Source organism: Myotis daubentonii, chromosome 1, assembly GCF_963259705.1.
Source record: "Myotis daubentonii chromosome 1, mMyoDau2.1, whole genome shotgun sequence".
In the NCBI taxonomy this organism is placed as follows: Eukaryota; Metazoa; Chordata; class Mammalia; order Chiroptera; family Vespertilionidae; genus Myotis; species Myotis daubentonii.
Window position 1 is genome coordinate 43,441,210 of NC_081840.1, and position 25,966 is coordinate 43,467,175.

General features: G+C 39.8%; 2 protein-coding genes across 3 annotated transcripts in view; both read right to left on the minus strand.

Annotated features, from left to right (window-relative positions):
- Positions 1–1,641: 1,641 nt before the first annotated feature.
- C1H15orf61 (chromosome 1 C15orf61 homolog) lies at positions 1,642–6,531 on the minus strand. Of its 2 annotated transcripts, XM_059697378.1 has the most exons (3): positions 6,132–6,531; positions 4,085–4,181; positions 1,642–1,868 (listed from the first exon to the last, which is right to left on the minus strand). In XM_059697378.1, exons 1-2 carry the CDS (start codon positions 6,475–6,477, stop codon positions 4,126–4,128), a joined length of 402 nt encoding a protein of 133 aa, XP_059553361.1. In that variant the 5' UTR covers positions 6,478–6,531; the 3' UTR covers positions 1,642–1,868; positions 4,085–4,125. The 2 variants fall into 2 exon arrangements, with proteins under 2 accessions (XP_059553361.1, XP_059553351.1); XM_059697368.1 differs by lacking the exon at positions 4,085–4,181 and having other exon boundaries at positions 6,132–6,529.
- A 17,153-nt stretch (positions 6,532–23,684) lies between these two features.
- IQCH (IQ motif containing H) overlaps positions 23,685–25,966 on the minus strand; it is a 198,818-nt gene continuing 196,536 nt past the window's right edge. The window contains exon 22 of the mRNA XM_059697431.1: positions 23,685–23,854. Coding sequence (XP_059553414.1) covers positions 23,732–23,854 — 123 coding nt within the window. The 3' untranslated portion in view covers positions 23,685–23,731. The remainder of the gene's footprint in view (positions 23,855–25,966) is intronic.

The window sequence follows — 25,966 nt, forward strand, 5'->3', positions numbered from 1 at the left end:
TCTGTAGCTTTCTTAAAATGACTACCTTTAGCGAAGCCCGTTTGTATTACCTCATTATTCTGGTGCTTTCACCTCTATCACTTCCACTCACTTTCTCTACTGATTTGCCAGAAGCAAGCACCCAAATGTTGTTTAGATTGAATTTTATAAAATATTTTGCACAAAATGTGTAAATGTTGTAGAGTATCAACAACACATTAACATAAAATGATATATAATGTATGTTTGTAATTATGGGAGAGATCATAAATCTTAAACATCCATTGGTTTAGAAATGAAATAGTTCTACTTATTTCTCCCTAAATTACTCCAAATTTCTGAAATTTACCATTCATCTGGGTATTCTGTAACTACCCCCAAGGATAAATTTTTTAAATGACTTTGCTTTCAAAAATGCAATTAACTTAATAAAATTATAATGCAAAACTGCCATCAGGTCTTTAAAATTTCAGCCCACTTCCCGTCGCCAATAAGTCTATAGATATGTACCATTTCAGCTAATTGCTTTTATAAACAGTTATCAAATTTATTTTTTCTGGGTCTTTCTGGATCTTAATTGTCCTTACAGCTTTATCAGTATGCTATTTTAACTTTTAATAAATCTTTATTTCATTCATCTTGCTGCATTTACATTAACCAGTGTTGTTATTATTATAGTTGGTATTGGATTCTTTAGGCAATCTATAATAATAAAAGGGTAATATGCTAATTAGACTGGACGACCTTCCAAACAAATCCAGGGCTGTGAGGAAAGCCCGGGTCCCGGGTCCCGGGTCCCGGGTCCCGGGTGCCAGTGGGAAGCAAGCCGGTGCCGGCAGCCAGGGGAAGGAAGGCCTACTCTTGCACGAATTTCAGGCATCGGGGCTCTAGGAAGAAAATAAACTAACAAACAAAATAGAAACAGACTCTTAGATACAGAGAACAGACTGACAGCTGTCAGGGGTGGGGGGGGGGTGGTGGCTGGGTGGAAAAGGTGAAGGGATGAAGCAAAGAAAATAAACAACTCAGAGAGTTCAGTACGGTGCTTACCAGGGGGAAAGGGAATTGGGGGGAGGTAGAAGAGGGTAAAGCAGGAATAGATGGTGATGGAAGGAAACCTGACTTGGGGTGGTGAACACACAATACAATATACACCTGAAACCTACATAATTTTATTAACCAGTGTCACCCCAATACATTCAATTTAAAATTTTTTTAAAAAGTTTACCTCTTATCCAGGTAAATGGTACAAGGGCTTTAATAAATTTCCATTTAAAATCCTGGTAGCTAAATGGTTTAGATTTCAGACTGCAAATAGAATTCTCATCCATTTTGGATTTACCAATAATATTATATCATCTTCACAATATATCGTACTTTTCCAACGTCATATAAAAGATTTTTCCCTTTCTTCTTTGTGTGGGTGTCTATTATTTTCTCTTCAAAGGGAATTTGTTAATACCTAACTACAGAATCTACATGTGTTATAATTATTTTTAACTGTAGTTTAATCTAGTCCTAGGAAAAAAGTTGGTATAAGCATCATGTGTTCCTAGTTCCCATGGGCTAAACAGAGTGTGTGACATATAACAATGTAGGAAAAACTTTGCCTCTGGAGGGCCATGATTCATCTTAAAGCACCAGACACCATAGGAAAGAACAAAGTATTTGCAAAAGTTTTATTTTAAAGGATCAAAAATAAATACTGCACATACACACAAGAGAAAATCCACTAATATTTATGTTCTCCAATGTACACTTTTAATACATGGCACCTTCATCTTCTTTATTTAGAAAATAAACTGTTACTGGTCCATATCTGGTGTGCACAGTCTCTGTGACTCTAGCAAATAACCAGGAGCCAAGTCCATATAATAAAGTTGGAATACCTAAAAAACAAATGAATACATTATTTCCCAATGTCAATACGTATTAATCATGCACCCATGTATTTGTCATGATACAAGTTGCACAGTACTCTTTACCAATGTCAACAAATTATCAAATTATAAAAATAGGAGTTAAGTATTGACTGCCTAAGAGCTCAAGTTTCATCTGTTTGGGGAACATGATAATTGTGTGAACCTAGACATTTTTAAACCTAAAGATACGGCTGGTATAAATTTTAGTTCAAAGCACTTTACAAGCACGAATTCATTACCTCCAAGTAATTATGAAGTAATTCTCTATTCTTTTCACAAATAAGAAAACATAGAATATTCATTAATTTAGTTGTAGATACTCCTGGATGAGCTTAAATCACTGGGTCAACTTTAAGTTACACAGTAACATTGATGGCTAAAGTAATTTTTTTGTACAACTTAAAAAAAAAACCCGGGTCAAATAGCGCTCTTCAAAACCACGGTAAAACTTGACTCTAAGGAAGATTTTAATATAATAACAGGCATGAGAAATAGTATTTTTATATTTGATTGAAGACAAGCTTTTTTCAACCTATTTAAAATAGACACATAGTAGACTCCAATGTGTTTCTTTCTCGGAATATTTCCATTTGGTAAGATTTTGCTGATATACTTGAGATTAACTGCCATTTGTGATACATAAAACTAAACATATACTACACTGAGATTTGGATATGCATATGAGAGACTATGTTGGACACGAACTTTCACAATTACCATCTTTTTTAAAGCATTTATTTAAAATCAATGATCATTAACACATTAAAAAGTATGCAGAAAACCTTAGGCACATGAATCAATAAAAAATATTGTATGCTCCACACAGAAAAAAGTATTAATTTTATTGTTGCTGTGTAGGAATTGGACCAAAATGAAATTTTAAAGGGTTAGAGCTGCACATTTGGAAAATCATTTTCTTTCTCATTAATAGAGAAATCAACACAGGCTCAGGACTAATATTGCTTACTCTTTTTTCTTATTTTTCTGCAAGAGTGTATTTGCTGTGCTATGCTCTTTTTGAGAGTATAAGTGCATTGAACTACTTTGTGCTTATTCCCTGAAGCTGCATTCCAGTCACTGTAATGCCAAAGATTAATCAGGAGAAGCATCACTAGCTGGCAATGAGAAGAAGCAAAAATGCCCATTCAAGCGGGCACCTCTCTATTTTTAGGAATATACTGGGTCACAGCTTGTCACTCACTATCACAGGGTTCCCTGGAACTCCTATGAAATACTTTACAATATATTACCTTCTTTGCCTTGGTAATACACAAAAGAATTCTCTAAAAGGAGTGTCATAAAATATCCATAAAAACTAGCAACATAAAGCTATTTATAAATTATTTAACCAAAAAGGGGGGGGAGGCTAGTAGGACAAGGGGTGGGGTAGTGAACAAGAGAAGAAAAAAAAAAAACAAGAGAGGTAGGAAAAAAGCAAAGAGTAGAGGGAGCAGGTGAAATAAAATACAAATTTAAAATACGACATCAGAGTTCAAAACCTGAAAATCAATGGCGTGAGGAAGAAAAACAGGCTCTAGAGGCAATTATTAATTTTCTAAACATACTGAGAGTAAAATATATAACATATCCCTTTTAAACCAATTCTAAGGACATAAAGAATAGCTGGTGACACTGAAAATTTTGTTTGTTTTACAGTATTTACCACAGTTTTCAGTTAAATATTGACACTTAAAAAAATCACACAAATAAATGGTTAATATTTTTTTCAGCTAAAATGGAGGACTGATCAAAGATTACTAGTTTAATAATAACAATGTCTCTTATCAGGAAACAACTAAGAGCTATTAGCAGTAATGCTGTTTGATCGGGGATGGAGTTGTGATATAGGAGTCAGAAATTCTATATATTTTTTTCCTGCAGTATATTTAATACAGTCAGGCTAATACACTATATGGGAAGAGTTGCCATGTATGCTGTATAATTTACACATTAAAAACACAATTTTCTTTATCTATATCACATATGCTTTAAAATCTATAAGATTCCATGAAAAATTAAAAATTTTCCAGCCTGTTTGAAACGTATCATAACATTAAAATGAACTGGAAAGTCAGTTCTTTGCATAATAATTCATTTTGAGTCAGCTGAACAGTAGGTAAACAAACCACTGTCAAATTAAGCACTTAAAAAAAATTAGAACTTCGTAGCAAGTCTCTGATTACCCATTCATTCCAATGGTAAGTTGCTTTTCTTAAATCTCAATCTACTTCCCAGCAGGATACACAGACTGATAAACCATCAGTAAAATGTCAGCTTCCACTGAAGAAAAGGCAGAGGAGAAAGAGAACAAATGGGTAAGAGAGAAATCTCTATTATTTACAAAATGGAAAAATGAATCACTCTGATAATTTCTAATTTGGAAGGGAAGAAGACAAATAAAATCCTGAGTATTTTTTATCAATAAACTATGTACTTAATGATCCAGAGGGGCAACTGTACATCATAGAATAGGAAGGAATCCTATTATCTAATTCACATTCCCTAAACTTCAGACAAAATTACAAAATAAATATTACCAAATTGGTGGATACATTACTCTTTACAAAATCCAAAAATAAATTCCCTTTATCAGTACAATCCAATTTGTATGAAAGTATGCATGAGCAGAAAGTTTTCCTTTCTGTTTAACTTAAAACTCTTATTCACATCTGAGCAGGATTTTTTGAATTTCTAAAAGACCAATCACTCTTCAACCTTCTCTTACACACACACACACACACACACACACACACACACACACACACCCCTACAACTGTTTTTTCTTTCTTCAAAAGGTTTTACTTTTCCATATGAGAATGTTCTAGGTATCCTACTTTTCTTTTAATTTCTTTCTACCTAAAAACAAAACAACCCTAATCACTAAGGTGTTCCTAAAGTGTTAGGTTTTAAAGCGTGAAAACTTTAAAAAAGAAGGCACTGGGCTCCTGTTACACTTTTTCTCTAGTCATCATGCCAAATAACTATGAATTGAACTATCTAAGTCACCTAACCCTTTCAACTTCCTATCAACCTCAGAATTAGTGGGCATGCTCTATAGTTCATCAGCCAAACAATAAGACATTTGTTTAAAGGATTACACATTGCTAAATAATCTGCTCCTTACTGGACTGAACCCAGGATAATCCCAGGGGAGCAATGGCTCAAAAAAACCATGACTGACATCTGTGAGTTATTATATGTCCAAACATACCTACCATATTTAAATTGAATGAGGGATCAGACGACATAACACTAGTGCAGCTGCTTTAGCTTTCATTCTAGTTTGAAAAACGGGTTGGGTAACATGGTTCAGCTCCCACGTCAAGCTTTTGAATTACTAAAATTTGGACTATTGTAGTATCAGCAATTAATAGGTTCAAAACATCCTGAGGCCTATTTTTCACTGATCTATAAAGGACACCTCGTGTCCATGTTTATGCCTCTTCTGTCATTAACCAAAAGAAAATAAACAACCAGCAAGAGTAAACACTCTCAGGATTAGAATATTCCCATGAAAACCTACAAATATGAAAGGGGCAGCCTTTTAAGTATCTTTTAGGCCTAGCATCTGAGCAAACTAATATGACTGGTGAAAACCTTCAGTGCTTTTAGCAAAAGGAACTTGCTGGGATTCCCTATTAACAAAACAAAGAAACTTTAAAAAGGTAGTTCCAGTTTTTAGAATATGAACGCACGCATATATATGTTCATGGGGACATACCCTGCCATGCAGTAAGGCATTTTTTAAACTTCAGAGCTACTTTCCAGTGGCTTACACCCTCCTTCTTACTGCCCAATACAGGGGTCCTCCAGTTAAGAGCGGTGGGCAGTGAGGCTGGAATGCCTCCCCCCCAGGGTGATCCCCAGGCCTGTGGACAGCGCCCACTTTCCAAGGACGAGTCAGTAGCAACAGCTTAGCCCCAGGAGCGCTGACCGGGAGGGCGGGGTCGGGTACAAACGCCCAGAGCCCCGGCCTGTGCTGGAGGAGTGGGTGTGGCGGGGCGCGGAGGCAGGGACCGGGAACCCCAACAGCGAGGGGCGCGCGTGGCGAGCCCGTGCGCCCGGGAGAGCCTGCACGCGGCCGAAACAGGGCTCCTCCCGGGCCAACGCGGTCTGACCCTGGGCCGGGGTCTCGGCCTCGGGCCTCGGAGCGAGCGGGTGGTCAGCGTTGCTTTGCAAACAGCCGGGCCGTCGTCGGTGGGACGAGCTTCCCCCGCCCGGGCCACTCACCGAGGTTGACGACCTTGAGCGCCGTGAAGAACCGGTCCTGCCGGGCCAGGTCCTGCCAGGGGGCCTTGGAGCAGTGATACTTGATGAAGGGGAAGCAGCCGGTGCGCAGGACGTGGTAGTTGGCGCCCGGCACCGGCCAGTTGAAGTGCGAGAGGCCGAACTGGTCGTTGCGGACGGCGCTGTAGGGCACGCAGAAGGAGGTCCAGTGCGGCAGGCGCCGCTGCAGCAGGTGCTGCGTCAGCACCTCCGAGGCGCGGGGCTTCGGGCGGGAGGCGGCGCCCGCGGCCCAGGGCCGGCTCAGCAGCAGCCGCAGCGCGGCCTCGTGGGCTCTCCGCAGGGCCTCCATGGCCGGCGCGCCGCGGCCCCCGCCCCGCAGACGCCGTGGGGCGCGCGCCGCTGGGGGCGGGGCGGCCGGAGCGCGCACGCGGGCCCCTCGGGGCGAGCGGCGAGGACGCCGGCGGGCGGCGCGCACGGGTGTCCCGCGGCCTCCGCGGAGAGAGCGGAGGGGACAGGGTGGGCCCAGTGGTGGGCGCAGGGTGGTGAGGGTCAGCGGCGTGAATGAGGAGGTGAAGTCGGCACGTATGACCTCATGTAGTGGTTAGTAACGCTGGCGAGGGGGTGGGGAGGTGTTATCAGTTGGGGTATGAACCTCCTTGGGGAGTGGCAGAACTCACACCCATCTCCCAGGCCCAGGCTCCAGGGAAACCCGTCAGTAACACTGGAGAGGGTGTCCTCAGGGAAGTGAGTTAAAGCCTGGGATTAAGCGTCAGCCTATGAACCAGGAGGTCAGGGTTCAATTCCCGTCTGGGCATAAGCCACATTTGGGCTAGATCCCTCTGCAGGAGGCAGCCAATCAATGGTTCTCTCTCATCATTGATGCTTCTCCTTTCTCTCTTTCTCCCTTCCTTTCTGAAATCAATAAAAATATACTAGAAAAAAACAAACAAACAAGCCAAGCCCCCAGATTTGCATTGGCTGTGAAGTCAAGGAGAATTACTATGTTTAGGTCTTTGTGGTTATGTTCACTGTTTAAGTCCCAGATACTTGCAAGATAAAACGTTTATTTCTAAAAACGTCCCAGGTCTCTCCATGTGGTGCCCAGATATGTACCACCGTTGACCTCTCCTAAGAGCCTGGTGAACGCCAGACCAGGAGTGTTTTACTTACAAACCTTTATAGTCCTCAGTGACCCATTATCAAGATATTATGTTAGGAAAATCTTAAACTTCGCAGCTTCTTGAGGTAATGTATATACCTGCCTTCCAAGAAAGCATTTTCCCTTATTTTCCTAAGCTCATCTTGTTTGTAGACAATAGATTTAAATGAGATGACGTGTGTGGAAAGCACCGTGTATAAATGCAATAATTATGTGTAAGCAGCATATAATAATTACTATAGTTGTTGAAACTCAAGGAATGTAGGATAGTGTGGCTCGATCTTACAGTCTCCAGTTTTTACTGATTTGTTCAACAAATAGTGATTGAGTACCCACTACCATGTGCCAAATCTTGAAGGGCCTTGTAGTCATGCAAATAATTTGAACTTTACTTTATAGGATTCCCTATTAGATAACAGTTTAAAAAAATTTTTTTGGGTGGAGGCATGATGTGGTTAGACTGGCACAGAAATAGCTGGAGGGAGGCTAAGACAGGAGTCGGGGAAGTTATTCAGTTCTGTGGTTTTCAAATTAAATTTTAAAACAAAGCCTGTCACAGAACCTCAACGTATAAAGTAGATGAAAACTTGTGCTTTATTACTAAACATTTGAAAGTTCAAAATTTTAACATTACCTTTATAGGTAAATTTAAAAAAACCAAAAAATGAGGTTGGTTTGTTGTTGTCTTGCGGGGTTTCTTTTTGTTTTTAGCAAAAGGGAATTAATTGTAAGGAAATGGGGTAGCTAAAATAATAAATACAAAGTCTTCAGACCACGCTCAGAAAACGTATTTTTTGGCCCCACTGCCACTGGACCCTTGCCCCTGCTGTTTCTGTGCTCGAAACATTATTTTTTTTTTGAAGTTGGAGGTTATGGACAAATGCAGTCATAGCTGCCTAGGGACAGTTTATTTCTTATGCCTCTGTTTTGGTTGTATACTATTAAGAAAATTCTGATCCAGAGAAGTAGATACAAATATGAGTGGTTTTTAAATGATTCATCTTGAAATCTTGGGCATGGGCTTCAATTACAAAGATGGCAGGTGGAGATGAATTCTGGGTCTACACCAGTGATGGCGAACCTATGACACGCGTGTCAGAGGTGACACGCAAACTCATTTTTTTGGCTGATTTTTCTTTGTTAAATGGCATTTAAATATATAAAATAAATATCAAAAAATATAAATCTTTGTTTTACTATGGTTGCAAATATCAAAAAATTTCTATATGTGACACATCACCAGAGTTAAGTTAGGGTTTTTAAAATGCTGACACGCCAAGCTCAAAAGGTTCGCCATCACTGGTCTACACTGAAATGACTTAACCTCAAATTAATGTGTGGGCAGTTTTGCAATATGTTAAATTTTGGCAATACAAAAATCTGTTTTAAAAATGAAACAAATCAAATATTTGTGGAGCCTCTGAAGTATGTCTCAGAAACCCTAGATTCTTTGGCATATACTGTAAAAACCACTGATAAGGAGAAGCAGAGACTTAGATATGTTTCACTGCATTTTCTCATGAAAGCTTAGGAAAAGGGCTAGGGAACTGAAGGATTTCTGTTGCAAGATGCTCTCTTGGAAAAAACCTCATCAATGATGATGATTTCCCTAATCCAAGGCTCTTTGACTATCTCTCTTTGTTTTCTAAGGTAGGAAATTCCTCCAAGCAGAGCTGATAGCTGGGGGACCACACCCAGGTAGTCAAGAGTGTTTGAACAAAATATTGCCCTAACCTGATGATTCTGAGCTGGAGAACATGACTTCTAGATATTTCTTTTGACTTTCATAATTGAGAGAACATACCTTCTCAAAAAACTCACACCTCAGATCAGATGCTTGATTTTCTTTTCAGTTCCAATTCTCGATGGCCATAAACAAAGGGGCTTAGAAGTTGATACTCAACAGCCTAAGTAAATGTTTAAAAAACACTGTGGCCAACAATAAAAAATAAATATATGAATACTTAGTTTTCTACAGAGCATGGAGAAATGGCATATCCATTAGAAAGCACCTTAAAAATGTAAAGAGTGACACTGTGTGTAGCACTTAGCGTGTACATGGCTGTGTCATGCTGCTCCTAGAAAGGATTGAGCCTTCTTGTTTTTGTTTTGAAGACACCTAGGACATTGTGGATGTTCAGAACATACTAAAAGTTAGTTTTACAAAATTGATAATATAGAATATATTAAAATTAAGACTGTTCATTAATGGCTGGGGGGGGGGCGTCAATTGGGGGAAAAGGAGACATAGGTAAAACAATAACAAAAAAAGAGAAAGTGAAAAGGTAATCCACAGAGTGGGAGAAGTTAGATCTGACAAAGCATTTGGAATCTTGAACAAATCCTTAAAAAAGACAATCCAGCCCTAGCCGGTTTGGCTCAGTGGATAGAGTGTCGGCCTGTGGACTGAAGGGTCCTGGTTCGATTCTGGTCAAGGGCACATACCCAGGTTGCGGGCTCGATCTCCAGTAGGGGTGGTGCAGGAGGCATCCAATCAATGATTCTCTCTCATCATTGATGCTTCTATCTCTCTCCCTCACTCTTCCTCTCTGAAATCAATAATATATATATATATATATATATATATATATATATATATATATATATATATATATATATTTTAAAAAGACAATCCAATAAAAAATACAAAATATTTGAATGGACTCTTCACAAAGGAGAATGTCTGAAATAATCATTAAAGGTGAAAATGACTTAATTTCAATAATCATCCAAAAAATGGAAATTAAAACCACAATGCAATGCCATTACACACTCACCAGAGTGGCTAAAATAGAAAAGATAAAAAGTACTAAGTGTTGGTCAAGAAATGCAGCTATTATACACTGCTGGTAGCCACTTTGGAAAAATTGGAGGGAGTATATATTACAGGTGAATATATAGGCATACCTTGTTTTTTTGCTTTTTGCTTCATTGCACTTTACAGATGTTGCATTTTTACAAATTGAAGGCAAGACCGTCCATCAGCAAAAGGATTACGAACCTGCAATGTCTCTGGGGTATGCCTGTAAGCATTCCTTATGACCCAGCTTACCATTTCTAGGTATATATTTGTAGCAGTGTGCTCAGGCTGCCATCACAAACTGGGCGGTTAAACAACAGAAATTTATTTCTCACTGTTCTGGAAACTGGTAAGTTTAAGATCTAAATGCCAGCCGATTGGGTTCTTGGTGAGCGTTCTCTTTTTGGCTTGCAGCTCCATCTTACTGTATCCTCCCATGACAGAGAGAGCTAGTTCTGGTGTCTGTCTCTTTCTCTTCTGATAAGGGCACCAGCCCTTATGACTTCATTTAACCTTTATGACTTCCTCATGGACCCTATCTCCATATATAATCACATTAGGTATTAAGGTTTCAACAGGTGAATTAGAAGGGACATAAATATTCAGTCCATAACAGTAACCAATTGAAACTGTGTGCATATGTTCTCTAAAAGACATACCGGAATATTCATAGCAACACTATTTATATTTTTACTATCTGACCTAGAAATTACTCAAATGCCTATCAAGAGTAGAGCAGATAGACAAATTGTGGCATATTCACATGGTGGAATGCTATACAGCAACGAGAGGGAATGATCTAATATAGAATCACACACAATGTGCATGAATCTCACAAACATAAGCGTGAAAGAAGCCAGACATTCAAGTACCTACGATATGATTTCATTTATATAAAGTGTAAAAACTGGCCACAACTCATTTATGCTGGTAGAAGGCAGGATAGTGGTCATTCTTAGCAAGGTGGGGAAAGAGAGGGCTAGTGACTGGAAGGAGTATGAGACGACTTCTGAGAGACTGGGATTATTCTCATTCTTTTATTTCATCTTTTATTTCTATAGCTTTTTAAAAATAATAGACTTTATTTTAAAGTGTCGTTTTAGACTTACAGCAAAATAAGAGAAAAGTACAGAGATTTATTATCTACTAGAGGCCCAGTGCACAAAAATTTGTGCACTCGGGGGTGTCCCTCAGCCCGGCCTATGCCCTCTTGCAGCCTGGGACCCCTTGGAGGATGTCCACCTACTGGCTTAGGCCTGCTTCCTGGGGGATCGGGCCCAAGCTGGCAGTCAGACATCCCTCTGGCAGCCCAGCAGCCCTCAGGAGATGTCCACCTGCCAGCGGGGAGCAGACCTAACCTGCAGTCGGACATCCTTAGTGCTGCTGAGGAGGCGGGAGAGGCTCCCACCACCACCACCACTGTGCTGGCAGCCATCAGCCTGGCTTGTGGCTGAGCAGAGCTCTCCCTGTGGGAGCACACTGACCATCAGAGGGCAGCTCCTGCATTGAGTGTCTGCCCCCTGGTGGCCAGTGTGTCATAGTGACCCGTCATTCCCAGTCTTTCTGCTGTTAGGGTCAGTTTGCATATTACCCTTTCAATATATAGGATTCCTGTCCACACAGGAAAAGCCTCCCCCATTATCAACATCCCCCACCAGAGTAGTACATTTATTATAAACTAGGGGCCCGGTGCACGAAATTCGTGCACTGGGTGTGGGGCAGGGGGGAGTGTCCCTCAGCCCACCCTGCCCCCTCTCACATACTGGGAGCCCTCAGGCATTGACCCCCATCACCCGCCAATCACAGGATCGGCTCCTTGCCCAGGCCTGACGCCTCTGGCTGAGGCGTCCGGCCCGGGCAGCGGGGACCCGCAGTGGCAGTGGCCCCGCGATCGTGGGCTTCGCTTTAGGCCCAGGGAAGGGACCCCTAGCTCCTGGGACTGCCAGCTTCGACTGTGCCCAGCATCCATCGCTGGCTCCACCCCTACTTCCTGCTATCACTGGCCAGGGCGGAAAAGGCACCTGATTCTCTGATCATGGCTGGGGGGCAGGGCAAAGGCCCCCAGGGCCGCCTTTGCCCTGCCCCCCAGCTCTTAGCTCCCCCCTGGGTTTCCGATCACTGTCAGTGGCAGGGGGCTTCTTCCTGCTTTCCCTTTCGCCTCCCTGCATTGTGCCTACATATGCAAATTAACCGCCATCTTGTTGGCAGTTAACCGCCATCTTGTTGGCAGTTAACTGCCAATCTTAGTTGGCAGTTAATTTGCATATAGCCCTGATTAGCCAATGAAAAGGGTAGCTCATACGCCAATTACCATTTTTCTCTTTTATTAGTGTTGATAATGAATCTACAAATTATTCTCTTTCTTGATATGGATTCTAGTTAAATGGGTGTATTCAGTTAGTGGATTCTTTTTAAAATATATATATATTGATTTCAGAGAGGGAGAGAGAGAAACATCAATGATGAGAGAGAATCATTGATCGGCTGCCTCATGCACACCTGCTACTGGGGACCGAGCCCGCAACTCGGGCGTGTGCCCTTGACCAGAATCAAACCCAGGACCCTTTAGTCTGCAGGCTGATGCTCTATCCACTGAGCCAAACCAACTAGGGCAGTTAGTGGATTCTTTGAACATATATGTGCACTTTTCTGTATGTATATTATATTTCAATAAAATGTTTGAAAATAAAGGCCTGGGGCAGTGGACAGGGGTGGGATGGAAGGGGTCAATGGGGGAGAAAAGAGGACATATGTAATACTTTCAACAATAAAGATTTTTTTTTAAATTTTGAAAAAAACCCAATGAATTCTACTGGTAGTGTTATATATTAACACATGTTATTTGTGTTTATGAATAAGTAGGTACAGCAAGCATGTCAAACTTGCAGCCCGTGGGCTACATGCCTCATTTATTTGGCCTGTGTTAGCTTTTGAGTTTGATATGCTTGATGTACAGAGAACATATATAGTGGACATGACCCAAACATGACCTTGTACATATATAGAATATTTATTATGTTGTTTTTACAGCCTTACCGAGATCCTGATTTATTCACATTTTTCTAATGTGATTTAAAAGAAAGTAGGGTAGATTTTAATTCACTGCTATTCTCAGAGGGAGAATTATAGGCAAGAAGTGGGCGAATATGTCAACATGTAGGTAAAAGAGAAAAGACTTATGAAAAAAGGATAGAAATGTTTACACTTAGGATTTTACCTACAATTTCCGGTTGGAGGCTTAAGGACTTTTGGGTGAAGGAAAGAAGGACCATGGAGATGATTCATATTCCAGCATGCTTTGGAACTTAAAAACAGACCTGCCAAAAGAGCCACCCAAATCTGCTTAATGGCTCAGTGCCTTCTAAGCCAAGCTCAGCGCCAGAGGAGGTGGTGGTGAGTTACCTCTACAGCTGAATGAATGCTCATTAATTCTCCCCTCTCCCATCAGTGGCAAACACCAATTGCTGCTCCATTCCTGTAGCCTTGTGTCTGCCCTGGCAAGGACAGTATATATTGGTTTTATGCAAAGTTATCTTCATGGAAGTTCTGAGTGATGGCAGAAGTCATTAGGAAAGGAAGGAACTGCTGTCTTCTTATCTAGATCTTCTTGAGGCTTTCTGTGGAACTGATTGATGTCCTGACAGCCCCCCAAGGAGTTGGCTGGCAGCTGGGACTGCTGTTACAAAAAGTGGCAAGAAGAATTACTCTGGTGAAACATTATACTGTGAACATAGTGGGTACAGAATCGCATCCAAAAGCATCTGTCTAAATTACTCTCAAGTTTGCCCTGACTGGAATGTAAACTTCCTAAGGTCAGAGATTTATGTCTGTTCTGTTAACCTTTGTGATCCAGCATCTATGACAGTATTTGGCATATGGTTGGTACTCACTGAATAATAATTTTTAAGAAGTGGGTAAAGTTAATAACATCTGTATATATATAAAAGCCTAAGCGACTGTTATGACCGAACAACTGGAATGACCAGACCTGCTGGTAGCTATGATGCGCACTGACCCAGACCTTGCTGCTGGGGTCCTGACAGCCCCGAATCTGGTTCACCCACACCCCGGACCCAGATGGGAAGGAGGGAGAAGGGAGCCTGATTGCTCGTGGAATCAGCTGTTGGTTAGCTTGCTGTTGGGGCCCTGACAGCCCGAATCTGGTTCATCTGCACCCTGGACCCAGACAGGAGGGAGGAGGGAGCCAGATTCCTTGCAGAGTTGGTGGTTGGTTAGCTTGCTGCTGGGACCAACCTCCTGTGGTCCCTCCCCCCAGCTGGCCAGCCCCCCTATTGCTGGCCAGACCGAGGGACCCCACCCATGCACAAATTCATGCACTGGGCCTCTAGTCCATAATAATAAAAGCATAATATGCTAATTAGACCGGACAGCTGAACCACCTTCCAGACCATCATTCCAGATGAAGCCGCTGTGGCAGGGGCCAAGGCAGAGGCAGTTAGGGGTGATCAGGCAGGCAGGTGAGCGGTTAGGGGTGATCAGGCAGGCAGGTGAATGGTTAGGGGCGATCAGGTAGGCAGGTGAGCAGTTAGAGGCATCAAGCAGGCAGGCAGAGTGGTTAGGGGCCATCAGGCAGGCAGGCAGGTGAACAGTTAGAAGCCACCGGTCCTAGATTATGAGAGGGATGTCCAACTGCCAGTTTAGGCCTGATCCCCCAAGGGGTCCTGGATTTTGAGAGGATGCAGGCTGGGCTGAGGGTTCCCCCCTCCCATGCATGAATTTTGTGCACTAGGATATATATATATATATATATATATGCCTAAGCAACCGAATAACCAAATGACTGATTGCTGTGGTGCACACTGACCACCAGGGGACAGATGCTCAATACACAGGATCAGGCTTCCTCCTGTCTGGATCAGACCTGTGGGGATAGGGCTGAAACTGGCTATCCGACATCCCCCGAGGGGTCCCAGGTTGCGAGAGGGCGCAGGCCAGGCTAAGGGACCACACCGGTGCACGAATTTGTGCACCAGGCCTCTAGTAATAATATAAGTAGTGTGTTTGAGGGATATTGGGGGGTGGGTGGGGGGACTTACCATATAGGGTCAGTGGTTTTAATTAAAATTCTAATTTTGGTAGTTGGAGAAGTTAAACTACAGAATAGGTAAGAAACTTATCCAAAATCATATACAAGAATCAAAATTCTGGCCTTCTAGTTTTCAGTGAGCTTTTCATTCAGAAACATTTCTGTTCCCTTCTTCTGCGGTAGATGCTAGAATCTGGTGGTAAGGTGACATTTGTGACTTTTTGAAACCAGATAATGATTTATGCTGGTAGATAACAAAATCCATTTTATGGTCATGTTTCCAATATTACAAATCTTTATAATATGTAATCAATGGTTAGGGAAACATTTGAAAACATGGCCAAGTAAATTCACCTTGTCATATGGGCCATAGTTATGGTGCCAGCTTGGTAAAGCAATTCATGAATAGCATATGACATCTTGTAGCACAAATCATATATTCATATAAAATTCCTAAGATATTTTGGCTTTATTGCTGATCTTTAACCAACAGTGGCTCTTAGAGTGTTAGCTGTAAGTCTTTATGCCCCTCCCCAGTCTCACTGTCAAGTAGCTAATGATCTATAAACAAATATGGAGATGCCCTAAGGGAGCTCTCCCTTTAAAGGGCCTTGAATCATTAAATAATAGAAATACTGAAGTCCACCCTGGTTTATGATTTGTCAGTTTAGGTTTTGCAGTGACTGGTATTTTCAGATGGGACAGGTTTTTAATTTGCTGTACAATAACATTAAATTTTATCTGATTTTTTCCTTCTGAAGAAAACTTTCAAAAATGTTCATCTACATTTGCAGTTTTCATGCTATGAAATATCTTTGTATTTGTGTGTGAATAGGAGACACATTTTCAGTTTCTTAAGCTAAAAGTGGCCATAGAGGATAATAAAATCAACATAATAATATCTACCAGTTCCTGAGAGCTTGCTCCTGCTAGATAGTTTATATATATTGTTCATTTAAACAATGTTCCAAAGCAGGGTTTCATTTTCCTCATTTTCAAGCTGAGGAAACGGAATGTCAGAGAGGTTAAAATAGCTCCCTGCAGCCAGGTGGTGGAGCTGGGATTTGAACCTACACTGAAGGGACTAAAAACTTAGATGGAAATGTAGCTGACACAATTGAACATTCCTTAGATGTTGCACAATCAGTAAGGGCACAGGAACTAGCATATAAGTTCCAAAATATGGTCTATCTAGCCCAGAAGTCTGCCTGGATCAAAGGAAATTTTGGGGTGACCTACAGGATGACTCTCAAAGTGCTTTTTCAAAACTGGATCACTTGCAAAGTTGCTGTAAAACAGCAATTTATATGTCTATTGAAATTGAGGGCCAGCCACGCAATTGAGGAATTTGGGCACCACCAACGAAGATCTCAAGTCTAAGCAAGTTATCAAGCCCTAAAACTTGGGTTTTATTGGGGGAACCCAAATAAAAAGTACATGGGAATTCTTTGGACTGCTTTTACAACTTTCCTGTAAGTTTAAAATTTTATTCAAATTTAAAAGTTTAGTTTTAAAAACTTGAGTTTTAATGGCGAGAGCATCTGGCCATACTTTGGATGGTATGAGTAATACTGCTGCTATGGATAATAGGCACATTTAGTCCAAGCCAGCATTTCAGTGAACCACACTTGTGGTGCAGCTCTTTCTTTTTATTCTTTATTGCTGCTTCTAATAAAGCAAGATGTTAAAGCTAACTACATGCTCTATTAATTATATGAAGGTGAACTTGAGTCATATTTGTTACTGAAGATGATTAATAATTACCAGTTCTGCACACATTTCTGGTGCATTTCAGTAAATAAACAGGGTACATTGTTGGGTAGTAATTGATTAATTAGCACATTCATCCTACACAGCTCAATGGTCTAAGGATGCTGAGTTTGAGATATTGCTCATAATTATTACAAGAAACAAATCTGTTCCATTTTTCAGTTTATTCTTCTGTATGCTGTTTTTTTTTTCTAAATCGAATGTTTAATGGTTCAAAACCTTATAGGTTTTATTCAGATAAATCAACTCATGAAAAATTGCTAGTCATGATCTCAGAATCTTGTTTTGTGTGGGAACTAGGGTGAACCCTTTTACAAGGCTAATTTTAACATTCGATCTTGCTGTTAAACTGGATCAAATCCTGTAAATATAGGGCACTTCCCCGCCATGCAGGAAGTGCTCCTTGAGCACCTATGCGCAACAGGGGCACTGGAATCTCATTTGCTTCCCAACCACATCAAATAAGCTCAGGATTGCAAATGTCATCAGGTTGGCACTTTGCAGCACCAGCAAATACAATGTGTAATCTTCAGAGAAGTATAACAGCATGTATTGGCTGCCGTTTCAAACTATGCAGTAATTTAGGATGTTTTTTCTAATTTATTGAGCCAGCATGTAGTTGAGAACTAGCGTAGTTGAGAGAGCCTCGGACAGAGTCGGGAGTCCTGGTTCTTCTCCGTCGGTATTCTTCCTGAAGAGGCCCGTGTGACTCTGGGCACATCGCTACCCGCTTCTCTAAGCATGGATCATGCAGCCGTACAATGAAGGCTTCCACCAGGGAGAGGTGAGGTACAGCGAGGAGCCCAGGCTGCAGAGACCTAGGTTTGAGTCTGGACTTCCTATTTGATTGTTTAATGGAAATGATTTAACCTCTTGAGTTTCTGCTCTGCTCACTTGAGTTTATCATAAAAATCAAATGGGATATGAAAATAGTTTGTAAGCTGTAAAGTATCATATAACTATAAGGCATCATTAATATTATTACTATCTTAATTGGTTGACATTCTTGATACGTACTTGAAGGATGCATCAAAATGCCCATGTACTGGTATAACAAGAGGGGATTTTCAACATTCTTTACACCATTATTAAAATCACTTTGAGTAAGAATTTCCCATGTGTCTTCATAATTTATTGCTAAGTGAAAAACACAGTCTGCAACTCAGTATGTTTGATATGATCCTATTAAAATATTACATACACAAAGATAAAGGACTATATAATAGGAACTTAGTACATATTTCATAAAATAATAAATGCAATAAATATATGTTAATCGAGCAACCCTTGCTACTGATAAGGTACTGTTCTAGGAGTTGGGACTATATCTTTATACTTACAATCCATTGGGTGAGACAAATAATAAAAAATAAACCTATTATGTAATACCACATATTGTTAAGTGCTTTGAAGAAAAATAAAATAAAGGAACAGAGAGTAAGGGTGCTTTCCTGTTTTTCAAACATTTTTCTTATTTATTTATTTTATTTTTTCTCAAGAGCAAATGTCCCTATAATTAGAAAAATTAAAAAACTGCAGGTATATCTAAAGACAAAGTAGTCTTAAGAAAAATGTTATGTACATAGATAAGTACTCTTTTTTGTCTGGATTTTTTCATTTCGCATATTATATTGACATCCATCCACATCTCTGCGTGTATCAACAGATCATTCCTTTTCATTGCTAAGTCATATTCCATAGCAAGGATATCCCACAATTCCTTCACTCACCCACCTGTTGACAACAGACTGTTGGTTGGGTTGTTTCTCGTTTGGGGCTATTACAAATAAAGCTGCTGTGAACATTCATAGAGCAAGTGTAGGGACATGATTTTTAAATGGCTGTAAAGAGTCCCCTTTGACAGATACTCATAATTTTTAAGCAATGCCCTATTGTTGAACATTTATATCTTTCTGGTTTTTCATTGTTGCAAATGATCTATAACGTTTTGGCTTAGGAATGTATCTCTATATGTTGAACGTGAAATGAGTAGAAAGGTATTGTAAAGGGGACCTGGAGATAAAGAATGCATTGTGAGGTAATTCTAAGTTTTGCGATGATTGCAGAGCACGTATTTTGTGTCATCTGCTGGAAAGCAAAGAAGCATAAATCTTTAAATAAGCCAAAATTGAATTTGACTATGAAGTTTATCTTGCACTTAATGGAAAAGGTCAGCTGTTTTGTTTATGGGACCATGATTTGATCATAACATTCCTTCTGAGGCAACTGCAATAAATCTGGGTGTGGCCTTTTGTTTCCTGGAGCTATAATTAGCCATCTGGTGTACTTTACAACATGTTGTTAAAGAAAAAAATCTTAAAATGTAGCATTTTGCTCATTTTCTCTCTCTCCATATATATGCACACACATACATATGATGTATATGGTGACAACCGTGGAAGTGCAGTAAGATGTGTACAGAATGGTTAAGAAATGCTTGGGGGACACCACCGTCAAAAAGACCCCCAAACCCAAAACATTATTTTATGCATAGATGCCAAAGCTGTGTTTTTCTGTGCTATGTTTAGGGTCTTCTTATAACAGAGCACTTTTTTTTTTTTTACCAACAGATTTTTAAACAGCAGGGACATGCTTATTATTTACTGTTTTGGTATCTTTCCCTCATTTACATAAATACCCCAGAAACCAGCAGTTTAAAACTAATAAAAGCCAGGGCCCTCCATCAAGTGCAATAAAGTTTCACAGCCATGAGTTAGACTGTTAGGGTGAAAAATAAACCTATATATGTGGTTATCAAGGGGTTTGAGGGGAAAGTGTATAATCACATTTCAAAGTTAGAACTTTCATTTGAAGAAGCAAGGCAATCATAATACTTAAACATTTATGTAGAACGCTTTGTCTTTGAAACATTCTCTTAATATTGGCCAATTAATCTCTGCTGCTTCCCTAAGGAGCAGGTATTACTATCTGCCATTTTTCTAGTTATAAACTTGAAGAAGGTATGACCAACCCACTGAGAGGAAGGACGGGGCAGACAAGTGTCAAACCCTCATTATGTGGTGACTCCTTGAGATGTAACTCCTAATAGAAGGCATCAGATTTCTCTTCCACATTGATGAAATCATTAACGAAACAAAGATAGAAACAGTAGGTCAATCTGCCTCAGGCTTTCAGATGCAGTTTTACCTTCTGAGGTCACCTTTTGGGAAGAATGGGATACAGAAAAGATGCAGAAGAGCCACAGCGCATGTCATCTGTACTTGCAATGGATGGGTCTAAACTTCTTCCAGTGAGAAAAGCAAAGTTAGATGCTCCCTCCCTCCCTGAAACCCCCACCTTCACAACATCTTGGCAACTTAATTTATAGTTTTTCAAATCACATTGACTGTGATCAGTACATTCAAAGGGTGGAACAAATCTGTTATGTACATTAAAGCCAGAGGAACAGTAAAATAAAACTAATAAATATTTACATTTTTGGCAATAGAATTAATGGATGCTTGAGAAATTCTGAAAGATAAACATTTAAATGTTAAAATACGTATTTCCTTCCCCACAGGGACAGGGTAGGGAATTAATGAGATAATAAATGCGAAGTGCTTTGAGCTCTTTAGAAGAAAAGTGCCAGATGAATGCAAATGATTATTATTAAAACTTTCAGATGGTTACTAATATATTACTTATGATAAAGTACATCTTTTTATACTTGAAATATAGGATTCTTGAAATTCTTAGGATGGGATAGCTGAGACCATGCTCTCCAAACTCCTCCTAGGTCTCTCCACATTGTACTGGGAGTCATTTTTAAACCTTCCCCATTTTAGTGACCTCATACCTATCTTTCAGACAAAACTATGGAGCATGATTTCACAGCTTTCAAACTTTCCTGCAACATCCCATCATTAGTCCTCCAACAGATTCTCACAGATCCATGGTCAGAGAAGAATTCCACTGACACCCCTTTCTCTGCTCCTGATTTCTTTGATCACATAATTGTGATACCTCCCAATGCTAAGCATTGTGCAAGTTGATTTTATTAGCAGGAAGTGTGTGTGAGTTAAACTGTCCCTCTGTACTTTAAGCAATACAATCATCCTATATAATAAAAGCCTAATATGCTAAGTGTCTGACCGTTCTACCATTTAACCAGTCGCTATGACGCGCACAGACCACCAGGGGGCAGACTGTCTGACTGGTAGGTTAGCTTGCTGCTGGGATCTGGCTGATTGGGACTGGGTGAGATGGGCAGACACGCCCTGGAGCCCTTCTGCGGTTCTTCCCCAGCCCCGATCTTTTGCAATCCGGGACCCCTTGGAGGATGTAGGAGAGCCAGTTTTGGCCCCATCCTCGCAGGCCAGGCTGAGGGACCCCTCCGGTGCACAAATCCATGCACTGGGCCTCTAGTTTGTTATAAAAGAGTGCAAGTCCTTTGAATGATCAAGGACAAGTGACATTCAACTTTCTACACAACATGCTAGAATTTGTGGTAAAAGAATGCAAATCCCACATAAATTTCTTTTCATTTAGCCTGAGACACGGAATGAGATACCCTCACTAAATCGCATTCTCCTTGTATGTAAAATAAAGACAGTAGTAGTACCTACCCACAGAGGTTGTTGAAAAGATACAATAAAATAATGCATACAAAGCGTCTAGTACAGTGTACACCTAGCCCACAATGTTTTCAATTACAGGTAATGTAAGTAGATAGTGGAAGGTAGGTAAGTAGATAGCACAGTTTGTCATTAAATATCATCTATTTAGATTATTTAAAATCAATAGAAAATGATATGTAAAGGAAGATAGTTATCATCATCCAATAATGTGCTCCTAAATGGTTAGCACATTTTGCTTCTCAAACCATTGCAAACATTCAGTATTAAATAAAGATGGCTCTACTGTTAAATGTTTGCTTCTCCTAAAAGTTTCTGGGGGAAAAAAGACACATCATTAAAAAAACACACCGCTTATTGACAAAGATTTCAGTTTCCTATGTAGAGTAGTAAAAACTAAGTAATTCATCACTATTAATTTATGTTTGGGATACATTATACACATAGATATAATTTTTTTTCAAACTCCCTTAGTTAGGCAATAGCACAGTATCTTTGCTGCATACATGTGCTAAAAGATAATAGACTATGCTTCTTTTCAAATGTTCTGTAATTAAAATATTTCACTAATTTAATCTGGTCCTCTGGCTTCTTCCACTTAATTACTTGAAGTGATTGTCTTATTATACCAATTTTTCTCCTTTCATTTTGAAGCTGTAGGTTTTTAGGTAGAGAACCTTACTGCCAATCACTTTCTAATGAGACCTGGATCTGAATATAAGGCCTGAATTTGGAAACAGGCATTCGGTAGTGTATGCAGAGAAGGAAACTGCATTGTTTGAGAAACTGATCATGTGGGTAAAATAAAAAAAAAGTACCAGAGAGGGAACTCATTTGACTATTGCCAGCAGCTTGAGGCTCCAGAGTGCTAATCAAAATTCACACCCAAAACTTCCCCAATAGATTTCACCGTTTTGTACTGTTAAGAGGGGATCTCGCCATGTGAAAGATCCACTGCTGTGCTGAACAAAACAGAGACAGTTTTCTTTTAAAGTCCAGAGCAGATGAGAGCCATAAGGAGACAGAGGGCTTCATTTACTCTCAGGACACGATTGTGCCAGTGAACTAATGAGTCTCTTGGACCTTATGTTGCTCTGGCTTCAACCGAGGGGAGACTCTAATGGGCACGTAGTACTTCCTATCCGTCAAGTGTCTGGACAATGGGCCCCTCATATGGATTAGAGCGATCTGGCAAGAAAAAGAGGTCATCCTTGTACCTAGCACAGGCAGGAAACCTGGCTAATTAATGTATTTCCAACTATAGCAGACAAAAGCTGACACACACACAAATGTTAATTTTATTGCAGAAACTCAGCCTGTGGCTGAGGCATAGTTTAAAACTTATGGAAATCCCTTAGGTAAAAAAAATACCTCTCCTTTCCCCAACACACTCCAGTATTTATAAAGAAATCATTCTTTAAAACAACTATGTGACTTGCTTCTTTCACCCTTTGTTAAGGTTGGATGATGAATAAATATTTTGAACAATTACAAAGAAAATGCTGAGAGTTAGTGTCAGCACTGCATAATTTTAACAATTTGCCCTTTAACAGAGACTGTTGAATTAAGCTTGTAAAAATCCTACTGCTCTATTCAATAGAGAACACAAATGTTTGTTCAAGCGAGAAGGCTCGAGTTACACTACATCTTAAACTAAGAGCAGATACTGCCACCTAGATAAATTCTGATGCTGTAGTGAACTAAATGTTGGTTTACCTTCCTTTTTGAAAAATAGCAACAACAAACAATAGTGGCTTGGCGCAATAAAATACAATGAATGATAAAGGGTCACTTTAAAAATCCATACGAATGTAATTTTCTTTTAAAGGAGACATTTTTGTTTTGCCAAATATCAATGGTTAAGCCTTTATTTAACTTTTTAAATGCAGAAGACAAATTACTATTAGAAATAGGAGGAGGACACTTTATAAAATATTCAAACAAAATCTCCACTATCCTGAAGTTTAGAAAGAAGTAGATGCAGAGGTGATATCAGTAAGACTTGTACATTTCTTGTTAGATATTTTCCCCCTTAGTTTGGAAAGAGGAAGAGACACACAAATAGGTTTTGGTTTAATAAGTAAAATAAGATCACTTAATTTTTTAGAGCATTACATTATAGTCTGTGCTGATACACTTCCTAGCAAACAAAGCAAACTAACTTTTCCCCTCCTCTTTTATTCCTAACAGTAAAAGAAATGTTGCCTTTTCTTAGCTCTAGTTGGAATCTAAACTCAGTAATGTATTCCAGGATCATAAACATATCAGGCTCAGAGAGGTATTTTTCTTATCATCTTTAGATTGTAGCTCTTCTTCAAATCGCTTTTTGTTTTCCTCTGTTACTCCCAGAATGACTTCAACCTCATCAATGATGGCCTGTAAATGAACAATAAAAACGACATTCATGACTTAAACATTTCTTACAACTCTCCCCCCCCCGCCCCCCCCCCCCCCCGCCCACAAGTCTCCCCACCACTAAGCATTTGTTCCTTTTTGGAGTTAAGTGTGATTTAGACTACTTTGACTCAAAGTGTGCTCCACCAACCAGCACAATCTATAAGTTGCTGGTTGTCAGTCCTGATGAAATGAATATAAAAACTGTAAGAACTTGGAAATATTTACAGAAATTTTAATGTCTATTAAATGTAATAATGAAAAAAATGGGCTTCTATTGTGTACATCTTTAATTTGAGTTTTTATTATATTATTATTATTATTATTATTATTATTATTATTATTATTATTATTTTTATCAAGAAAGGAAGTTGGCCCTGGCCAGTGTGGCTCAGTTGGTTGTAGGTTTGATTCCCGGTCAGGGCACATACCTAGGTTGGGGGTTCAATTCCCAGTCAGGGCGTGTAGAGGAGGCAACCAATCAATGTCTCTCTCTCATTGATGTTTCTCTCTCCCTCCCTCTCTGGAAAAAAAAAGGATGTTGGATTTTATTAAATGTTTTTTCTGAATTACCTTCCACTTTCTTTTTAAATATATTTTATTGATTTGTTTACAGAGAGGAGGGGAGATGGATAGAGAGTTAGAAACATCGATTAGCTGCTTCCTGCACACTCTCAACTGGGGATGTGCCCTTGATCAGAATCGAACTTGGGACCCTACAGTCTGCAGGCCGACGCTCTATCCACTGAGCCAAACTGGTTAGGGCAAATTACCTTCCATTTTCATTCAGCCTTTACTTTGCTAGTAAATCCTTGTTGCTAAACTAAAAAATATTTATTAGAATGTCATGAGGATATACTACCCAAAATAAATCTATTTCACTTTTCAAGTTTTTATTATTCCTATTTTGTTGAAATTTAACCTTTTTACCTTTTGACCTTCTATCAAGAGTAAGCATATCAAGATAATAAGGATTCACATGAGAAGGCTAGAAACCATGATATTTTTAAAAATCTACTTTAGAACATCTAACCTGATAATTTTGAAAGTCAGACAAAGGGCAGAGAAATAGCCTTCATTATGCCATGAGTAGTTGGCTTTGCCAACCTCAAGTCCAAACTCAGAGCCTACTCAATCCGTGTAGTTTTGGGGATATACCATCTGTCATAGTATGCAGGCTGCTATAACAAACTACCGCAGACTGGGTGGCTTAAAAAACAAAAATTTCTTTCTCACAGTTCTGGAGGCTGGGAAGTCCAAGGTCAGTGTGCTAGCCAATTCCGTTCCTGGCTTGCAGACCACCAGGTTTTTGCTGTAGCCTCACATGGTGAGGAGAGGGAGTGAGCAAATGCTCTGGTCTCTTATACGAGCACTTATCCCATCATCCCACACCACCTTCATGACCTCATTTCAACATAATTCCCTTCCATCTCTACATACTGTCACTTTGGGGTTAAGGTTTCAACAGGTGACGTTTGGGAGGACAACATTAAGTCCATAGCACCATCTGATTCTGATTATTGCCTACATTTTGACAGACTAAGCTGATCATGTGCAGACAGTCTTAGAATTTGGTGCATAGCAGTAATGACAAGATGATGCTAGCTTGCAGTAACTTAGAATATAAACGATGAGCATAGATCCTTTAGGACCCGTGAAAGTATTATAACACTGGGCCCTTTTAAAATTAAATCTTCTCAGTCATGTTATGGGAAAAGCAGTGGTCAATCTTGCAACTCCTAAAATCACATTGAAGAGTACATCACATTGAATTATTATCATCATCACCATTACTAGAAGGACCGGGGCCTAGCTCAAGGAAAAAACATATTAAAAAATCCTATTCTTATCAAGCTTTTGTTGGGCTTTCCATTTAAGAGAAAAATGACATGTAGGTTCCAGTTGAGACCTTCGAGTTACTTGACCCGTTCAAACATGATGAAGGCTCAGGCTGGAAATCCGATGAAAATTTTGATCATCAATACTAAATGTTCATTTCTGCTCAGCGGGTATTTTAAAACATCGTGTACAGATCTTGCTCCTGTTTTCTAGAGTTTCGAGACATTTAGTCAATTACACATGACTGTATTATCT

Excerpts from the sequence above, each read along its gene's own strand:
- C1H15orf61 (XM_059697368.1), bottom strand. The coding sequence starts at position 6,477 with ATGGAGGCCCTGCGGAGAGCCCACGAGGCCGCGCTGCGGCTGCTGCTG. Across the intron at positions 1,869-6,131 it reads GCTCAAGGTCGTCAACCTCG|GTATTCCAACTTTATTATAT; the intron begins GTGAGTGGCCCG and ends TTTGTTTTTTAG.